The sequence below is a fragment of the Octopus sinensis genome, linkage group LG4, assembly GCF_006345805.1.
Source record: "Octopus sinensis linkage group LG4, ASM634580v1, whole genome shotgun sequence".
Taxonomy (NCBI): Eukaryota; Metazoa; Mollusca; class Cephalopoda; order Octopoda; family Octopodidae; genus Octopus; species Octopus sinensis.
Window position 1 is genome coordinate 152,358,268 of NC_043000.1, and position 21,555 is coordinate 152,379,822.

Consider the following 21,555-nt stretch of genomic DNA (forward strand, 5'->3'; position numbering starts at 1 on the left):
CTTGGAGTGGTTGCCATTAGGAAGGGCACCCAGCCATAGAAACCATGCCAAATCAGACTGGAACCTAGTGTAGCCCTACAGCTTACCAGTTTCAGTCAAACTATCTAACCCATGCCAGCATGGAAAACAGACACTAAGGGATGATGATGATAAAGGAAGATGTTCTGTTTTCAATATAAATGATAATTTTGATTATATTAAAGATTTACTACAGTAGAATAAAACTGCTGTTAATCTCTTGGCTTGAGGACATGAATTTACGTCTTGCCTGACTTTGCCTAGCCAAGGTATTGAGCTTGCCATACCTCAATATACATTTTAGCTTTCAAATGCAGTGTAGGTCAGTACTATATTCTCCAATCACACTGAGTTTTCCTGTTAAGGCTGATTTATTTTTTTCTGCTTTGCCTTACATCTCTTATACTGATTATGGATAATAAAATTCTAATAGAGAGATGATAAAAAAAAGTTGGTGCTTATCACCAACTGGCTTTCTTTTTGGAAATCCTGAAAATGACATAACCCTAAGGAAATCTTTATATATAAAAGTGAGGTTGTGTGCTGTCTGTCTCCTACAATTTAGATTCCTAACTACTCCCACATTTTGCGGTGCAGTTTAACCAAAAGCGGGTATCTTATAGTCGTGATTCATATCGAGCCCTTCTGGGTATTAGCGCGTGTCTACGATGAGTCTACGATTAAAAAAAAAATTTACCATCAATTTTTCCCATTTTTAATGCATTTTTGGCATATATAAGGGAAGTAACTCTCTAAAAATTTATTATTAAATCTCAGAATGTAAAAAGCTAGAGTAACACCCCCCCCCCCTTCGTGGTTAACCATATTGAGATGGCTATTATTCTTTACATCTCTAAAAATGCTTATATAGTTATTTCCCTTACAAACCCGAGCAACGCCGGGCGGTGCTGCTAGTTACATTATATAAAAATCTGCTGCCAAGAATGATGAGGCCATTAACTGTCATACCAATGTTCATGATGTTCAAAGCCTCCCTGGACCTCAAGTGGCCTGAACTCTTTACATGAACACCACCCTGTACTTAACTCCATGTCCCCCTACATGGCCTTGCTATTTGCTTTTGAGCCAAATTAACTAACTGTCATATTTTGTTTTAAAGTAAAAGCTCTTGAATCGATTACTTAATTTAACCATTTGATCAGACACTGCATAAGGAGCTAAGGAATATGTTATGTGTACAATAATTCATAATGAATATATTATAATAAATATAAATAGCTCGTAGGAGTGGCTGTGTGGTAAATAGCTTGCTTACGAACCACATGGTTCTGGGTTCAGCCCCACTGCGTGGCACCTTGGGCAAGTGTCTTCTATCATAGCCTCGGGCCGACCAAAGCCTTGTGAGTGGATTTGGTAGACGGAAACTGAAAGAAACTCGTTGTATATATGTATATATATATGTTTGTGTATTGTGTTTGTCCCCCCCAACATCGCTTGACAACCGATGCTGGAGTGTTTACGTCCCCGTAACTTAGCTGTTTGGTAAAAGAGACCGATAGAATAAGTACTGGGCTTACAAAGAATAAGTCCTGGGGGTTGATTTGCTCGACTAAAGGCGGTGCTCCAGCATGGCCACAGTCAAATGACTGAAACAAGTATATGAGTAAATGAGCTGTTAGTTTTTAATACATGCTTATTATATTATATTAATGCATTATATTATTATATTATTTAATACATGCGTATTGATATGTGTGGACTATTTATTCCAGATTGCAGGGCTGATTATTTGAAGATAAGCGCTGCTGAAAGCACTTATCATGAAGGCATTTATTGTAGAAGTAACATACCAATGTTCATGATGTTCAAAGCACCAGTAAACTTTTATTTCAGAACCGATGCTTCTAAAACATCAATTGGTTTTGAAATAATCTATAAAAAGTATGGTAAGCAATTCAATTATTCAATCCCATTATGGTCTAATATGTCATCTTTATATATAAAAGTGAAGTTGTGTGAGTGTCTGTCTCCTACGATTTAGATTCCTAACTACTCCCACATTTTGCGATGCAGTTTAACCAAAACCGGGTATCTTATAGTCGTGATTCATATCGAGCCCTTCTGGGTATTACGCATGTCTACGATGAGTCTACGATTAAAAAAAAAAATTACCATCAATCAAAGCCATGGTGGAAAGGGGGCACATCTTCACTGCTGGAAGCAGTATTCTGGTACAATATGTTACCTTGATCAGGACAGGCCAAAGAGTCTGTGCCACACAGAGTGATATTCAGATATGAATGGCAGCATCCAAGTAAATCATCAGAATGCCCTGCAGAAGAAAGAGGGCTTGTCTCCATGGAGGTGGGATAGGAAGTCTGGGTCAAGCCTCTGAAGGCATGCTGCACATCTCAGTGGAAGAGAGGAAGAGTGATGGCTGTTAATGCCAAAAATAATGTTTCTGTGGATGGAATGCTGTGTCACATCTTGGATGTTCACAGAATCGTGCTTCGTCGGACAACAAAGGTGGAGGAGAGGAATAGAACGAGGCTCCCTCCCTACAGAGATCACAGCATATGAGGCATCCACCTGTGTGGGTGATAGATTTTGTTATGGAGTGAAGTGAGGAGGGGATCTTTGAGATGAGATGAGCTGGAAGGAAAGGGCTGTGATATCAGTGGTCAAGGGGCCTGGCTGGAAAAGAGATGGGGAGAGATGAAGTGAGGGAAGCAAGACCAGAGTCAGCTTCTTCCAGCCTGGTGCACTCACCGTGAACGGACTTCAGTGGAGTGAGCTAGTGGGACTGGTAGTAGCAGCTGCTAACATTAGGTGTGACAGGTAGGGCACATGTTTTGGACTTAGTATAGCTGGACAGCCAACTACAAGGAGGTAGGTGAACCGTATCGTATTTCCCCGCATTACAGGTCCCTTGTATCACAAATACATAATATGAGAAAGAGGGTCTACATATCTAAGCTGGAACCACTGTTATGACCGATGATGGTTAACTGTAACTTGGCAGTAGACTGACTAAAGTACAATAAAATTTTAGTTGGATTTAGCAGTAGAGTACATAAATACTTCAGAAACGATATCAACTTTCTAACTTTTTTTTATTTGTAAAGTCTCAATAATGTTTTTGTTTTCTTTATTTCATAGTCATTCTGTCAAATTCTTTCATTGACTTTCCAGATTGTGGTGGAGTTTTAACTAATCCAACAGGAGAGATAGAACTTGTGAAGCCTTCCCATTTCTATATATCAAAAATGAACTGTAGTTGGGAAATAACTGTCCAAGAAAACAGATCAGTAGAACTAAAGTAAGTAGGAAGAGTATAACATTTTCTTAAAATTTAATCTGCAAAAGAAAAGAAAAAACCAGAATGAATATGGTATGAATACGGAATGAATAGGCGCAGGAGTGGCTGTGTGGTAAGTAGCTTGTTTACCAACCACATGGTTCTGGGTTCAGTCCCACTGCGTGGCATCTTGGGCAAGTGTCTTCTGCTATAGCCCCGGGCCGACCAATGCCTTGTGAGTGGATTTGGTAGATGGAAACTGAAAGAAGCCCGTCGTATATATGTATATATATATATGTATGTGTTTGTGTCTATTTGTGAGTCTGTGTTTGTCCCCTTTAGCATTGCTTGACAACCGATGCTGGTGTGTTTACGTTCCCGTCACTTAGCGGTTCGGCAAAAGAGACCGATAGAATAAGTACTGGGCTTACAAAGAATAAGTCCCGGGGTCGATTTGCTCGACTAAAGGTGGTGCTCCAGCATGGCTGCAGTCAAATGACTGAAACAAGTAAAAGAGTAAAAGAGTAAGAGTAAAGAGGTAGAGATATTGTCGTTATTCCTGAATAATGTGGATAAATTCTAATTAATAGTCTGAAAGTAATTACGCTTTGATCACTAGCATTAATTCAGACTGGCACTAATTTTATTGCAGTGTGGAAGGTGTTTATAAGCCATTTAAGAAACACACAAAACCGTTAGATTCACTTCAACGAAGTTTTGTCAGTGAACAGGTTGCGGTCTCAAAGCAACGAAAATATTTTGAGAAATTAAATTTAAATGTTGAAGTGAATCTAACGGTTTTGTGTGTTTCTTAAATGGCTTATAAACACCTTCCACGCAGCAATTGTTTTTGTTCCAGCACAAGATCTCAGATCAAGTCACTTGCTATGCAAGTACATCTTTGTAACTAATTTTATTGACTCTTCAGAAATAAAAGACCAATTTATCTATGACAGCATTTGGAATTACATGCATGCATAGATACATATTAAATGTTGACAGCGACTTCAAAGTTTTGGTTTACAAGCTGTCATTAGACTGTGGTTTACTTTGGTGTTTCTGGCTTTAATAATAATGATCCAAAAGAGAGAGGAAGAAAAACAAAGAAAATACAATCCTTTAAAATTTGAAATAGGAAGAATTTGGAGCTTGTGAACAGTAAAGGTTGAGCCTATAATAATTAGTGTGTTGGCAACAGTAAGCCAAGATGTAGACAAAAGGCTTGAGGAGATTGGAATAGAATGCCCGGAAGAGCTCCTACAGAAAATTTGCCTCTTAGGACAGCGAGGATTATCAGGAGGGTTCTAAGCACTTGAAAGACTGCTGAAAATTTGTGGGTACTTAAGGTTACAGGTAGTAACCTGCTACCACATAAATCCTACCAGGAATAAGACCAAACCTGAGCTTTGTTTCTATAATAATAATCCTTAAATCCTTAAAAATGTTTTAGCCCGAAGGTCGTGGCCATGCTGGGGCACCACCGCTGAATAATAGTAATAATAATGATAATAATCTATATAATAATCTGCTTGTTTGTTCTTCCATTGTAATCTAGTTAAAGAGGTGGAGATGGAGTGAGTGAGAGGTGGAGTAAAAGTGAGGGAGAGTGGGTGAGGAATGCGAGTAGAGAAAAAAGAAGTGAGGAAAAAGTAGAGAAAGATGTATAAGGCTACATGTCACATGGTTAGTTGAAGGGAGAGGAAAAGAGCAAGGGAAAAAGACCGAGGAAAGTAGAGAGAAAAGTGTTAATGATGTGCTGTAGGGTGGGGAGGGAAAGGTAAAGAGAAAGAAATATGTTTAGGATACAATATTTAACGTAGGAGTGGCTGTGTGGTAAGTAGCTTACTTACAAACCACATGGTTCCGGGTTCAGTCTCACTGCATGGCAAATTGGGCAAGTGTCTTCTACTATAGCCTTGGGCCAACCAAAACCGTAAGTGGATTTGGAAGACAGAAACTGAAAGAAGCCCGTCGTATATATATATATATATATATATATGTATGTGTGTATATGTATGTGTGTATATGTATGTGTGTCTGTGTTTGTCCCTCCAACATCGCTTGACAACCTGATGTAATCTCCAGGGATACAGGCATCCAGCAACAGGACCTCCGTAATGCTATGATGGACCGTGAAGTCTGGCGTAACATAGTAAATTCCATTGTCTCGACCACGGTCGAACAATAATGATGATGAGTGTGTTTATGTCCCCATAACTTAACAGTCCGGCAAACTGATTGAATAGGTACTGGGCTTACAAAGAATAAGTCCTGGGGCCGATTTGCTTGACTAAAGGTGGTGCTCCAGCATGGCCACAGTCAAATGACTGAAACAAGTAAAAGAGAGAAAAAGAGAGGGTGATGTTCTGGTTCTAAGGTTAAAAAAAGGCAGATTGAGCGTGATGGACAGGGGAGGCAGTCTCATTAAGAGAGGGAGGGGGTAGATAGCATTTGTACATGTTCCCTCATACTTTACACTTGAGTTTGTGAGAGAGAGGAAGAGAGAATGTGAGAGTGAGCAGAGAGCATGTAGCCAGTCAATGCATTATACTGTCACTCATGTGGTTAGTGGAAGTGAGGGGTGAAGAGAAAGAGAAAAATGTTAAAGACATGAAGAGGGGCAGGAGTGGCTGTGTGGTAAGTAGCTTGCTAACCAACCACATGGTTCCGGGTTCAGTCCCACTGCGTGGCATCTTGGGCAAGTGTCTTCTGCTATAGCCTCGGGCCGACCAATGCCTTGTGAGTGGATTTGGTAGACGGAAACTGAAAGAAGCCTGTCGTATATATGTATATATATATGTGTGTGTGTGTGTGTGTGTTTGTGTTTGTCCCCCTAGCATTGCTTGACAACCGATGCTGGTGTGTTTAAGTCCCCGTCACTTAGCGGTTCGGCAAAAGAGACCGAAAGAATAAGTACTGGGCTTACAAAGAATAAGTCCCCGGGTCGATTTGCTCGACTAAAGGCGGTGCTCCAGCATGGTCGCAGTCAAATGACTGAAACAAGTAAAAGAAAAGAAAAAAAGGGGAATTATATGATGATTAAAATGTTTGTTGAAGAGGTAGAGGGAAATCTAAAGAGCTTAGCAGAAAAATATTTTTAAATGATGTAACATATTATTGTACTGGAAGTGAAATAACATATCAAAATAAAAATCAAATCATCATTTCTCTCTTAAATAGCTTCTCTTAATCTTTTTTTATTCTGTGGAATTTCCACAGGTTCCACTAGTAATAATAATAATAATAATAATGATAATAATAATGATAATACTAATAATAATAAATGCCCTGATGCAGTAGCAAACAGTGGCTCTCATGGCTTCTGATCTTAACTGATTGGAAGTGTTATCATGCACATTGTTTTGTCTTGGTATAAAAGATGGGTTACAGCAAATATTCTGCTCAATACCACAGATTTGCTTGTCAGTTGTTTGACCTTAACCAGTTGAGCATGTCCCTTAGTGGCTGACGATATGTGCATCTCTGATCACGAGCAGAAGTAGTGGGGGAGCATCATAGCCATGTGTTGAGAGGGATTGTTAGAAGTTTGGATAATTCACCTTCGGAAACAGGAGTGGTTCGTTCAACATCCTTAAACAATCCTTATTCAGAGACCTTTTGAGCGGGATGGGTTACTCGACCAGAAGAAAATTCTAACTGGGCCCCACCTGCAAGGTCATGTGCTGTTTATCTTGATATGAGATCACCATGTTGTGCACATATGGTTGTAATGCATGTGCCTGATGTACCCTTATCAGACGGGTAGTCATGATGGGTATACTGGGCTTCGTATATTTTAGCCCAGCATCACTTTGATGGCATGCACTGCTCTCTCACTCAATAATAAAAATAATAATAATAATAATAATAATAATAATAATAATAATGATGATGATAGTGTGTTTATGCCCCCATAACTTAACAGATGATTGCAAATTTTGACACAAATCAGCAAGTTTAAGGGTGGGGATAAGTTGATTAGAATAACCCCAGTCTTAATTGGTATTTATTTTATTGATCCTGGAAGGATGACAGGCAAAGTTGACCTTGGCAGAATTTGAACTCAGAATGTAAAGACAGGCTAAGTATTGCTAAGCATTTTACCCAGTGTGCTACTAAATTTGCCAACTTGCTGACTTATAATAATAATAATAATAATAATAGTAATAGTAATAGTAATAATAATAATAGTAATAATAATAATAGTAATAATAATAATAATAATAATAGTAGTAATAATTGCCCTGATGCAGTACCAGGCAGTGGCTCTCATGACTTCTGATCTTAAGTGATTGGAAGTGTTATCATGTACATTGTTTCGTCTTTATACCAAGACGAAACAATGTACATGATAACACTTCCAAGAGATGGGCTACAGCAAATATTTAGCTCAGTACCACAGATTTTGCTTGTTAGTTGCCTGACCATGACCAGTTGAGCATGTCCCTTATTGGCTGACGATATATGCATCTCTGATCATAGGCAGAAGTAGTGGGGGACCATCATAGCCATGTGTTGAGAGAGTCTTTGAGGTTTGGATAATTCACCTTTGAAAACATGGGTGGTTCGTTCATCATCCTTAAACAATCCTTATCCAGGGACCTTTTCAGTGAGATGGGCTACTCAACCTGAAAAATATTCTAACTGGGCTCCACCTGCAAGGGCATGCACTGATTATCTTGATATGAGATCACCATGTGGCACACATATGGCTGTGATGCATGTGCCTGGTGTACCCTTATCAGACAGGTAGCCATGATGGGTATGCTGGGCTTCATATATTTTAGCCCAGTGTCACTTTGATGGCATGCACTGCTCTCTCACTCAATAATAATAATGATAATAATAATAATAATAATCCTTTCTACTATAGACACAAGGCCTGAAACTTTTTTAGGTTAGGGGTCTAATAGATTGGCATATTTCGGTCATATTATGCGGAGAAAATCCCTGGAGAAGGACATCATGCTCGGAATGGTCAGTGGCAAGAGAGGAAGAGGCTGACCAAGAACCCACTGGCTTGACACCATCAAGAGGGATACCAGAATGGACATAGCCAATCTGAAAGAAGCGGCCCAGGATAGAACTGACTGGAGGACACTGATCCAATGAGTGACTGAGAGTCGACTTCGACTGAGCGGATAGATAGATAGATCTAATCGATTACATCAACCCCAGTGCTCAACTGGTACTTATTTCATTGATCTTGAAAGGACAAAAGCAAAGCTGGCCTCAACAAATGCTACTAATCATTTTGCCTGGAATGCTCAAGATTCTGCCAGCTTGTTACCTTAATAATAATAATAATAATAATGATAATAATAAAAGGAAGGTGATGAGCTGGCAGAATTGTTAGCATGCCGGGCGAAATGCGTAGCTGTATTTCATCTGCCGAGGTTCAAATTCCGCCGACGTCGACTTTGCCTTTCATCCTTTCGGGGTTGATAAATTAAGTACCAGTTACGCACCGGGTCGATGTAATCAACTTAATCCCTTTGTCTGTCATTGTTTGTCCCCTCTGTGTTTAGCCCCTTGTGGGTAGTAAAGAAATTATGAAAAAAAATTTTTTTTGGGGGTGTTTTTCAGTTTTTTCTGCTCAAATTTCTCTTTTTCTTTACAATTTTCATAGGATCAACCTCCATGACTCTTCAACTCACAATTGTTATTATACTTACATTTTAATATTTGATGGAAATACGCAATTGGGAAAATATTGTGGCGGTGGTTCAACCAAGTTTGTTCGTTCAAGAAGTAATAAAATGACTATTAAATTTTTGTCAAGATACAGTTTTAATTTCCCTGGATTTAAAGCTACTTATGATACAATTTTTGGTGAGTATTTTAAATATCTTTACAATAGGTGCAGGAGTGGCTGTGTGGTAAGTAGCTTGCTAACCAACTACCTGGTTCCGGATTCAGTCCCACTGCGTGGCACCTTGGGCAAGTGTCTTCTACTATAGCCTCGGGTCGACCAAAGACTTATGAGTGGATTTGGTAGACGGAAACTGAAAGAAGCCCGTCGTATATATGTATATATATATGTGTGTGTGTGAGTTTGTGTGTCTGTGTTTGTCCCTCCAACATCGTTTGACAGCCGATGGTGGTGTGTTTACGTCCCCGTAACTTAGCGGTTCGGCAAAAGAGACCGATAGAATAAGTACTGGGCTTACAATGAATAAGTCCTGGGATCGATTTGCTTGACTAAAAGTGGTGTTCCAGCATGGCCGCAGTCAAATGACTGAAACAAGTAAAAGAGTAAAGAGTAATATATTGGCAGTGATTCTTGAATGTCCAGGAGCTTTTCCTGTCTTCATATCCTTAATTGCCTTGTCTATTACACTACTGGCTGGTCCCTCAGTTGGTTTGATATTTGAAAGACTCTCCTTCTCCCTTACATTTTCCATATTTAGTAACCTTTCATAGTGGCACTTCCATGCATCTTTCTTCTTTGATCCACTAAGTGCAAGCATACCATTATCCACTACTTTGCAATCCTGAACACCCCATGCCTCTGATCCTCACACTGTAGAACATTTGCTAGTCTCTTACTTTCTGCTATTCTTTTTGCTATGTAAACATGTTGCCTAGCTTCCCTTCTGGGAATTTGAAGCTCTGTTTCTTACCCATGAGAAATCTAGTAGAGGCTCTCTTCCATCATATTTCTTGCACACCACACATTGACATGACATCACTCCAGCATTGTAATAATCTCACCAGTCCTTCCTTCCATTGATGGTAGTGGCTCTGAAATTGTGTATTTGGAGTGGCAGTGGGAAGGCAGTCATTGTGGAACTTTTGTTTCAAGGTGGTGCCCCAGCATGGCCACCTGATATAATTCTTTACTTCCACCATTTTACCAGTCTTTTCAGGCCTGTCTCTTTGCTTTTATAGCACTATCTACCTCCTTGTTCCACCACCATGTCACACATGGCCTAGCTGGGACTTTGCATCAGACACAGATTTAGTTTGTTGCCCCCATTAGATTGTCCTGTAGGAACTTCCATTGTCCTCTAAGCTATATGTCCCCAACTCCTCTCTTTCATCAGAAGCTTCCATTAGAATATCTCAAAATCTCTATAGGTTTGCTGGCTCTTTGAGCTTCCATAATCTTCTTTCCCAGAATGGTTTATTTCACCAAGTCTTTCTAGCTCTAATTTTGAAGTCACTAACTAGTAACCTATGTTGAGTTGTACACTCTTCACCTGAGAAAGACTTTGCATTTGCAAGCATCTGTCTATCCCATTGCCTGGTGAGGAAGTAATCAATCTGTTTTATGTGCCCACCAGGCTGATAAGTGATTAGGTGGCTGGCTGGTTTTCTGAAGTTAGTTTACAGATCATGAGATCAATTTGCATCACAGAACTCCAATAGCCTTGTTCCCTCTTCATTCTTGGGGCCAAAGCCATAAGAACCATGCAAACTATGGAATCCATGGGGGCAGTGCCCAACATGGCCATTGAAGTGACCAGCCACAATAGCCAAGTCTTTGCTAGTTGTTGTTGAGGTAGTCTACAAAAGGACCTCTTAAAATTGGTCCTTCTGCTCATCAGCCAGCTCAGACAGTACAGCATTGACAGAGATAAATGTAACAATTAATTTATCTATAAGTCTCAGCTTAATTATTCTATCGCATACCCTGACTACCTCAATTACTTTATCTACCCATGTTTCTATTAAAAGTATGCATACACCACCCACATCATCACTCCTGCCCACCCAGAAGAATTTGAAGCTCAGTTTCTTACCCATGAGAAATCTAGTAGAGGCTCTCCTCCATCATATTTCTTGCACACCACACATATTGACATGACATCACTCCAGCATTGTAATAATCTCACCAGTCCTTCCTTCCATTGATGGTAGTGGCTCTGAAATTGTGTATTTGGAGTGACAGTGGGAAGGCAGTCATTGCGGAACTTTTGTTTCAAGGTGGTGCCCCAGCATGGCCACAGTCCAATGACTGAAACAAGTAAAAAATAAATTATCAATATTTATAATTGTAAACAGTCTTTATTTATTACATACAATATTATTTGAAATATATTATTATAAATAGGAAGACTATATCTTATAAATGATTGTTATATCCAGAATATAGGTTTATATCTGTGCACTGTATGGTCTGGATTCATATTTTTAATATAATCTCTTGAAATATTACAAATTACAAAGAATGAGTAAAGACAATAAACCTGCTGTTTAGATACTATTAAAATAGGTAATAGTTTGCATCTAAAGTTGCAAGTTTCCCTTCTTGAAAAATAACACTTTCTTTGCAATAAACTTTGAAACAGGTTTTAAAAGAAAATATGTATGCGTGTATACTCTTTACTCTTTACTCTTTTATTTGTTTCAGTCATTTGACTGCGGCCATGCTGGAGCACCACCTTTAATCGAGCAAATCGACTCCGGGACTTATTCTTTTGTAAGCCCAGTACTTATTCTATCGGTCTCTTTTGCCGAACCACTAAGTAACGGGGATATAAACACACCAGCATCGGTTGTCAAGCAATGCTAGGGGGACAAACACAGACACACAAACACACACACGCATACATATATACATATATACGACGGGCTTCTTTCAGTTTCCGTCTACCAAATCCACTCACAAGGCTTTGGTCGGCCCGAGGCTATAGTAGAAAACACTTGCCCAAGGTGCCACGCAGTGGGACTGAACCCAGAACCATGTGGTTGGTAAACAAGCTACTTACTACACAGCCACTCCTGCGCCTATGTGTACATGTATGTATATTTTCCTCTATTTTTAGTTATTTGAAGTCATTCTGCAAGGAAGAAGCTTCGTTTTTAACAAAGATATGAAGCATCATTGTTGCAAATTCACATTTTGAAATTGAGAGAACTTCTACTTACAGAGTGTATTTGTAATGTGTGTGTTAGCTGATTGATTTCTTCTTTTGAAAACACCCTAGTTTCCAGATTGTAACATAAACATTTCCTTAGAAAACCAAGTGCACCAATTATTATCATTAGTATGTATACAAGGCGGCAAGCTGGCAGAATTGTTAGCATGTCAGGCAAAATGCTTAGCAGTACTACATCCATCAGAGTTCAAATTCCACCGAGGTTGACTTTGCCTTTCATCCTTTTGGGGTTGATGAAATAAGTACCAGTTGAGCACTGGGGTTGATGTACTCGACTATAGCCCCCATTCCCCCAAATTTCAGGTCTTGTGCCTATAGTAGAAAGGATTATTGGTATGTATGTGTGTGGGCTGGCAGAAACGTTAGCACGCTGGGCGAAATGCGTAGCTGTATTTCGTCTATCGCTACGTTCTGAGTTCAAATTCCGCCGAGGTCGACTTTGCTTTTCATCCTTTCGGGGTTGATTAAATAAGTACCAGTTACGTACTGGGATCGATATAATCGACTTAATCCGTTTGTCTGTCCTTGTTTGTCCTCTCTGTGTTTAGCCCCTTGTGGGCAATAAAGAAATAGGTATGTATGTGTGTGCATGTATGCACCCATCAGTAAATATATAAATGTTATGTATATTACTTGGCAGGAGTCAATCAAGGATGTGGTGGACGCCTTTTCAATAAATCCGGATCAATATCATCAGTTAACTTTGAAAATATCAATCTTTATGAGAAAAATCTTAATTGTGAATGGATAATCACAGCAGGTGCCAATGAATACATTGAACTGTCATTTGATTCTTTTGATGTTCAACAGACAGAAAATTGTGAAGCTGATTACCTGAAAGTAAGTTGTCTTGGTCCTTTCTTCATCATCATCATCATCATTTAACGTCCGTTTTCTGCGCTAGCACGGGTTGGACGGTTCGGCCGGGGTCTGGGAAGCCAGGGGCTGCACCAGGCTCCAGTCTGATCTGGCAGTGTTTCTACAGCTGGATGCCCTTCCTAACGCCAACCACTCCGCGAGTGAAGTGGGTGCTTTTTACGTGCCACCTGCACAGGTGCCAGGGGGGTCTGGCATCAGCTACGATTGGTTGGTGCTTTTTATGTGCCACCGGCACAGAAGCCAGTCGAGGATTGGATATCATTTCTATGTTTGATGTTCATATGTACAGAGTGTTTGGGCTAAATTTGATGATTTAGCTGTCTGAATTGAGCCTAAGGCCTTGTTCAAAGATGTGGGGATGAATTCCAGCATGCAGACACAGTCAGAACGCCTGCCATGTCCCCTTCTGCTGAATCCATAGTCTGTGCTGGAGTTATCCACATAATGTCTTACAGCCTTTAGTGTTCAGAGAGCACTGAGTAGCTCATCATCATCATCATCATCGTTTAACGTCCGTTCTCCATGCTAGCATGGGTGGACGGTTCGACTGGGGATCTGGAAGCCAGAAGGCTGCACCAGGCTCCGTCTTATCTGGCAGTGTTTCTACAGCTGGATGCCCTTCCTAACGCCAACTACTCCGTGAGTGTAGTGGGTGCTTTTTACGTGCCACCTGCACTGGTGCCAGGCGAGGCTGGCATCGGCCATGGTTGGATTGGTGCATTTTACGTGCCACCGGCACAGAAGCCAGTCGAGGCGGCACTGGCTTCGGCCACGATTCGGATGGTGCTTTTTACGTGCCACCGACACGGAAGCCAATCAAGGTGGCACTGGCTTTGGCCACGATTCGGATAGTGCTTTTTACGTATCTCCAGTCCAGGGGTCCTGGCATCTGCCGGGTGCCAGTCATAGGATTGGTTCAATTTCGATTCCGATTTCGATTTTGATTTCACTTGCCCCAACAGGTCTTCGCAAGCAAAGGTCTTCAACATTAACAATTTGATATCTGGTGTGAATCATCATGACAGAAGTAATTGTTTTCTAATATACAGATGGTTTCCAGTCATTCATCATCACTAGTTTCTTTCCTCAACTACAGCTTTAACCCTTTAGTGTTCAGATTACTCTGTTAAATGTAATACTTTTTCACTCAAATTGTTTTGGATTAATCCTGGATTATCTTACAGCTTTGAGGTTTCAATGATGTGATTGTTTATTTTTAGAATGGCATTGTAGGTTAGGTGTGAGAAGCTAGATATTGCCAGTTTGAATATAAAACATGTAGAATATATTGGGCCAGATTTGGCCAGTTTAAATACTATAGGATTAATCTTTATGCTTTCCAAGACCATTGATTGTACACCAATACAAGCTGTTCCTGAGAAAGCAGAGACATATAAAATTGTGAAATTTAGCCCAAACAACCTCTACATACACATACAGACATGGAATATTACGTAACTGTGCTGATGTATAAACATGCTGTTTCAGTATTCAGTGAGAAACTGACTGGTATGATTGGCTGTTATGGGTCTATAATACTGTATACTCTGATTAATATTATGTGTATGCACACACGCATGCGCGCACACACACGTGCACACACGCACACACGCATACATACACACACACACATACACACACACACGCACACACACACACGCACACACGCATACATACACACACACATGCACACACACGCACACAGACACACGCATGCACACAGACACACGCATGCACACAGACACACGCACACGCACACACACGCACACACACGCACACACACACACACACGCGCACACACACATACACATGCACACATACACACACGCACACACACACACACGCACACACACACGCACACACACCACACACACACACACACACGCACACACACATACACACACACGCGCACGCACACATACACACACACACACGCACACACACACATACACACACGCGCACACACACACATACACACACACACGCACACATACACACACATACGCACACACACATACAGACACACATACATACACACGCACACATACACACACACATACATACACATACATACACACGCACACACACACGCACGCACACACACACACGCACACACACTCACACTCACACACACATGCACACACACTCACACACACACACACACGCACACACATACACACACACAGACACACACGCACACACACGCACACACACACACGCATGCACACACACACGTGCGCACACACATACACGCGCACACACACGCACACACACATACACACACACATGCACACATGCATGCACACACACACACACACACACACAGAAATATGTGTGTGTGAGTGTGTATGCACACACGTGCAGTGAAAGTTTTATGGCAAAATATGCCTAGTGTATGATCTAGTTATTTCAGATTCGTTATCTCTTAGCATTCTGTTGAAAATGTGTCAAAAGCCCTGCCCTGTAACGATTCTGTTACAGAACAGAAACAGATGATGGAAAAAAGTGATTAGAGCTTTCCCCTAACATTAAAGAGTTTGTCACTTCCTTCAAAATGAATGTAAACAAGGTTAGTGAAACAGCCGTAATATGTGTTTCAGGACTGGCTCACCAATGCTGTCCCCTGTGGTACTATCATGTCCCAGTGATTGATCATAAGTTTAAATAGTGAAAACATTAACACAATTCTTGCTGTAATAAATCTAGGCTATTTGTATCATTTTTCTCTCATAGTTGAGATGTTCAAATATCCCAATTATTTAAATTTCTATTGCCTCTAAATCACATCAATAAAGTTGTGAAATTCATTAAAGTGTACGCATGCCTTTTATTTATGGAGTGGGGAAGATTCTAAACTGCTCACATTCTTCAACTGACGTCATTATGAATCAGTCTCAGACAATGTATTGACATTTATTAAGATTAGTTAATCTTTCTCAGGTCTTATTCATGATTAAATGAAACTTATCTTGTATTTGTTACCATCTGGATGAGAAACTGATAGTAAGGCTGAGATGTATTTAGCTGAAAACAAGTGTAGCTAGTTTTATACTACCAGATAATTTTCCATTCTCCCTAACTACAATATCTGTCGTCCCTAGAACAAATGCAGAACAGATAAAAACATATAAAAATATTGTAAATATTGTAATTTATCGAATTCAGAAAATTTTTCAAGTAGATGGAAATTACAGTACACCCTCGCCCATCCTTGTGGAGACAGAAGATGAAGTCACAGAAAAAAAGATGTTTAAGTTGTATTTTAGAGAATGAAGCAACAAGTAAAATAGAATCATTAATTCAATTATAAATTGACTAGCAGTATCGCCCGGTGTTGCTCGGGTTTGTAAGGGAACTAACAATATAAGCATTTTTAGAGATGTAAAGTATAATAGCCATCTCAATATGGCTAACCACAAAGGGGGGGGGTGTTACTGTAGCTTTTTACGTTCTGAGATTTAATAATACATTTTTAGAGAGTTACTTCCCTTATATATGCCAAAAATGCATTAAAAATGGGAAAAATTGATGGTAAATTTTTTTTAAAATCGTAGACTCATCGTAGATGCGCACTAATACCAGAAGGGCTCGATATGAATCACGACTATAAGATACCCGGTTTTGGTTAAACTGCACCGCAAAATGTGGGAGTAGTTAGGAATCTAAATCGTAGGAGACAGACAGCACACAACCTCTCTTTTATATATAAAGATTAGCTTATAAACATTTCACAACTTTTTTTTCTGTTTCCGTTGAAACATCTGTATTGAAATAAATGTTATTAACAGACTATTGAAGATGTTGAGGATTTGGGAATTTGGGTTTAAATAATCTGAACTACATGTTTCAAGTTTCACAACTCCTTGTAATTTTTTTTAATGTTAAGGTATTTAATCATGTGGAATCAAAAAATCTTTGTGGCTCAACAATTCCATCAAACATAACTTCATCAACAAATACAATACATTTAACATTCAAAACGGATGATGAGACTGAAAGATCAGGTTTCAAACTGAGATACAGAATAGTATCAAGTAAGTTCTTTTTTCTTTTTGCATAAAGTAACTGGAAATTGTTTTACCTATCTATCTATCTATCTTTTTATCTTTGTCTAACTGTTTCTGTCTTTGTCTGTCTGTCTCTCTACCTGTTTGTCTATCTGTCCCTTTTTCCTTTGTTCCTTTTCCCTTTTTTCTTTTTTTCTTTTCCTTTTTTTTTGTTCTTTTTTCCCTTTTATGATCCCTTTTGATCGAAAACCTTTTTTTTTATTCTTTTGTTTTTTGTTTTCTTTTCATCCCCCAAAAGAAAAGCTCTACCTTGTAACTTGTCCCATCTGTGTGCAGCCCTGTGTGGCCAATAAAGAAACTTATCTATGTTTGCTGTCACTATCTTTACATCTCTCTTTCCATATATACATCACCTTCACTCTCTCTCCTTCCTCCCCCTCTCTTTTGCTTGCTCTCTGCTTGTCTGTCTATCACTCTGTGTATCTGTCTATACTTAACCCTTTCATTACCAACCCGGCTGAAACCGGCTCTGGCTCTGTAGTACAAATGTCTTGTTTTCATAAGTTCTGAATAAAAATCTTCCACCAAACCTTAGTCACAATTTATGTTCCTAACACTAGCTTAATGATAACTAAGTTATTTTGCTAAATTCTTTGTTATACTTAAAGTAATTGAAAGAAACACAGAGCATCTCAAAATAAATTCAGTAATGAAAGGGTTAAATATTTTTGTGTAAATCTGTTTGTTATTGCTTCAGTTATAATCATATCATAGTTAAACATTAAAATAATATAAAAATATTTTAGTAGCATTAAAATGTTATAAAAATCAGCAAATTCTTGTGGAATTCATAAATGCATTCTTTAATTCTTTCAAATTTGTCACAAATAAAACTTCCCCCTACAGCCAGCCAAATCCTTTGAAAGATCTCATTTCATTCTTTGCTTTACAACTTTCAAGGTCTAATTGGTCTTTCATTGTCACCTTACTGCCAAAAGTTCATCCTAAATACAAATTCTCTGTAGGTCCAGAAAACAATTCAGTCCTTATGAGTTGCAAATCCTCTACAAACCTCAAGTAAGCCCATAAGTACTCTCATATATCTATAGTATTTCTGCAGCTACATATATGAAGATCTAAAACAAAGGCAGTCCACCTGGCTGGCAAAGGTTTACTCAGAAATATATTACAACAAATGACTTACATACACACTATTTCTTGTCTCAACGTATTATATCTGTAACGGCTTTTGTTTTCTAAACTTGCAAACTGCATATTCCCTCCGTTTAGGACTACCTGACTCACCTATCTTTTCTCCTTCCCTGACTCCTTTTGTTACACCTAGATCCTGGACTAAACACTTTGGATAACGCTTTTGTTTTAGACGACTTCCCTCTATAATTTTCTTCTTATCCATGTTTTCCCAGAACTCTTAGAACTACAATTATTTAAGCTAATCATCTGCATTGATCTCCTTAGCCTTGCAGGACCTAGATGAACTAGATACAATGTAACTTCTTAGCTATTTTTGTATTTAGGAATGGTCATTTTGCCAGTTTAGCCAATAAAAACACACGCACTATATATTTGGTGTTACTTTGCTTCAGCGTTATTCATTTTTTACATTAATCTTAATCTTATTTCGGCCAGTGTTCTTTCGTCACACTCCTGTGACCTCATCAGTGGTCCTTTACTTTCTTCTTTCTTATTTGTGTGTCTCTCCTTACTAACGGTCAGCTATTTTGTATTTTGTATTCCTATTGTATGTGTCATCATTTGCGCATGCGTATACCTCTATGTGTATAAACAAAACTAAAAACATAATAAAATAAAATACACAGATAAATAAACAAATGGAAGTAAATAACTATATACATTAATAATAATAATAATAATAATAATAATAATAATAATAATAATAATAATTATTTCTTTATTACCCACAAGGGGCTAAACACAGAGGGGACAAACAAGGACAGATATCGACCCCAGTGCGTAACTGGTACTTAATTTATCGACCCCAAAAGGATGAAAGGCAAAGTCGACCTCGGCGGAATTTGAACTCATAATACTAATAATAATAATAATAATAATAATAATAATAACTAGGTGTAAACAAAATAAAAATAAACAAAAACAAATTACACAAATGTATATAAACAGGAGATACAAATATTACAGGCACTTCTCCCCACACACACACTAACTAAACATAGACACACATAGAGGTATACGCATGTGCAAATGATGACACACACAATAGGAATACAAAATACAAAATGGCTGACCGTTAGTAAGGAGAGACACACAAATAAGAAAGAAGAAAGTAAAGGACCACTGATGAGGTCACAGGAGTGTGACGAAAGAACTCTGGCCAAAATAAGATTAAGATTAATGTAAAAAATGAATAACGCTGAAGCAAAGTAACACCAAATATATAGTGTGTGTGTTTTTATTGGCTAAACTGGCAAAATGACCATTCCCAAATACAACAATATCTGTTTCAACACACGATTTCACATCAAAAAATCTTGCAAAACAAATATATAAACGTAACTTCTTAGCTGTTCAACTTCTATAATATCATTTCAGTTAGATGAGATTCTATAGAGTAGTTACTGGTGATCATTACAATTTGTAAATACTTATTTATCAAGAACTTTTGAATTTTTTTCTTTTTTTTTTCTAGTTTTCCAAATTTTTCAGAAAAAATTATTTTAAATGTACTGCCAGCAATGTAGACTTAAGAGTGTTAAAGACTTTAATGTGGTATTATGGATGTTATTGGTTTTTTTTTTTGCAGTTGAGTGTGGAGGAAGTTTTAATGGTACAACAGAATCTCAAAATATTTCTGGACCAACAGCTTCTACTGGTTTGGAGCATGTAACAATGTGCCGCTGGATTCTTACTGCTCCATTAAATCTAAATGTTAGAATACAAGTTACTCTAATGAATATGAGCCAGAACTGTTTAGAAGACTACATTTTGCTTAAGTGCTTAAGAATGCCAAATATGGTATGACTTCAATTTTTTGAAATCTTTTTTTTATGTGTGTATGATGATGATGATGATGATGATAATGATTACTATTGCTGGTACCATAATTAATTCCATTTCATTATTGATTTCATGGTTTCTTTTTAGCAATGATTATCTTTCTTTGATTTTCTTCTTAATCATAAAAATCATATTTATATTTTTCCTTTTGACCCTTTTTTCAAGGTAATGTATACATTCCATGGTATCCAAAATTTGCTTATTCACATTTTGCGCAATTATTCTGCTCACATGATATTCAAATTATTATTATAACAGAATTAATTATACACCCATTTCCTTGCTTAAAATTACAAAATTAAAGGGAAACTAAGTACTCAATTTTAACAAATTTTCATTCTCTATATATGTACATTCCAGCTTCTCAGACCCCAGTAAGGATTTGTATAATGTTAATTGTATAATGTTAATAGTCTTTGGAATTCCAAGAAAAATCTCCCCTCTTCCATCTGTCTCATACACATACAAGCTTTTATAGGGATGTTAGCTCTATTAAAACATAGTTTAAAAATAAATGTTCTATGATCAATCCTTGCTTAAAATTGCCTGTATTTTATTTTCTATCTCCTTTGCAGCTACACAACATATATTGTGGAAATCAGTTACCACCAGTATTTTATTCATTAGGCAGTTCTGTTGAAATCAGCTACAGATCTCTTTCACTATCAGAAACACCAAAATTTGAATTGTCCTTCAAACTTTCAGGTAAAATGATACAGTTGGGTTTAAAGATATTTAATTTTCATAGAAGAATATTGTAGTTTGCTTGAAGCATTGTGTATTTTCTGTAAAATATAACGTGTCTTGAATGGTACAACAATGCATTATAATAACAACAATAGACTATAATAACTGTTATAATTTTAATTATTCATAGTTTGATATAATAATAGTATTTTGTAATACAAAAATTCCTTCTTCAGATATTGTTAAAAATTGTTCGAGTCACTGCTACAATCGATTTTCCAATGGTTACTGAATTTTTTTTTCTGGAAGCATTTTTGGTGGTTCTACGATTTGTTGGCTAGGAGGAGATGTGCCGGGAAGTTAAACACACAGACACACACATAGATACACACACAGACACACAAGTTGAGTTTTATATATATAGATGTTTAAATGCATAAATATGTCTATATATGAATAACTGTAGCCACTGAGTCACAAGCATATAGACTTACCCACTACTGTTTAACATTGTCAGTTATCATATTGAAATGGCTGTGTGGTAAGTAGCTTGCCTACCAATCACATGGTTCCGGGTTCAGTCCCACTGCGTGGCATCTTGGGCAAGTGTCTTCTGCTATAGCCCCGGGCCAACCAATGCCTTGTGAGTGGATTTGGTAGACAGAAACTGAAAGAAGCCTGTCGTATATATGTGTATGTGTGTGTGTTTGTGTGTCTGTGTTTGTCCCCCTAGCATTGCTTGACAACCGATGCTGGTGTGTTT

General features: G+C 38.3%; 1 protein-coding gene across 1 annotated transcript in view; it reads left to right on the plus strand.

The window, feature by feature from the left end:
* LOC115210606 (cubilin-like) overlaps window positions 1–21,555 on the plus strand; it is a 267,655-nt gene that overhangs the window by 228,891 nt on the left and 17,209 nt on the right. Inside the window, exons 58-64 of the mRNA XM_036502575.1 lie at window positions 1,752–1,925; window positions 3,172–3,298; window positions 8,907–9,109; window positions 12,803–13,002; window positions 16,928–17,075; window positions 19,852–20,063; window positions 20,681–20,810. Of these exons, the coding sequence (XP_036358468.1) occupies window positions 1,752–1,925; window positions 3,172–3,298; window positions 8,907–9,109; window positions 12,803–13,002; window positions 16,928–17,075; window positions 19,852–20,063; window positions 20,681–20,810 (1,194 nt within the window). The remainder of the gene's footprint in view (window positions 1–1,751; window positions 1,926–3,171; window positions 3,299–8,906; window positions 9,110–12,802; window positions 13,003–16,927; window positions 17,076–19,851; window positions 20,064–20,680; window positions 20,811–21,555) is intronic.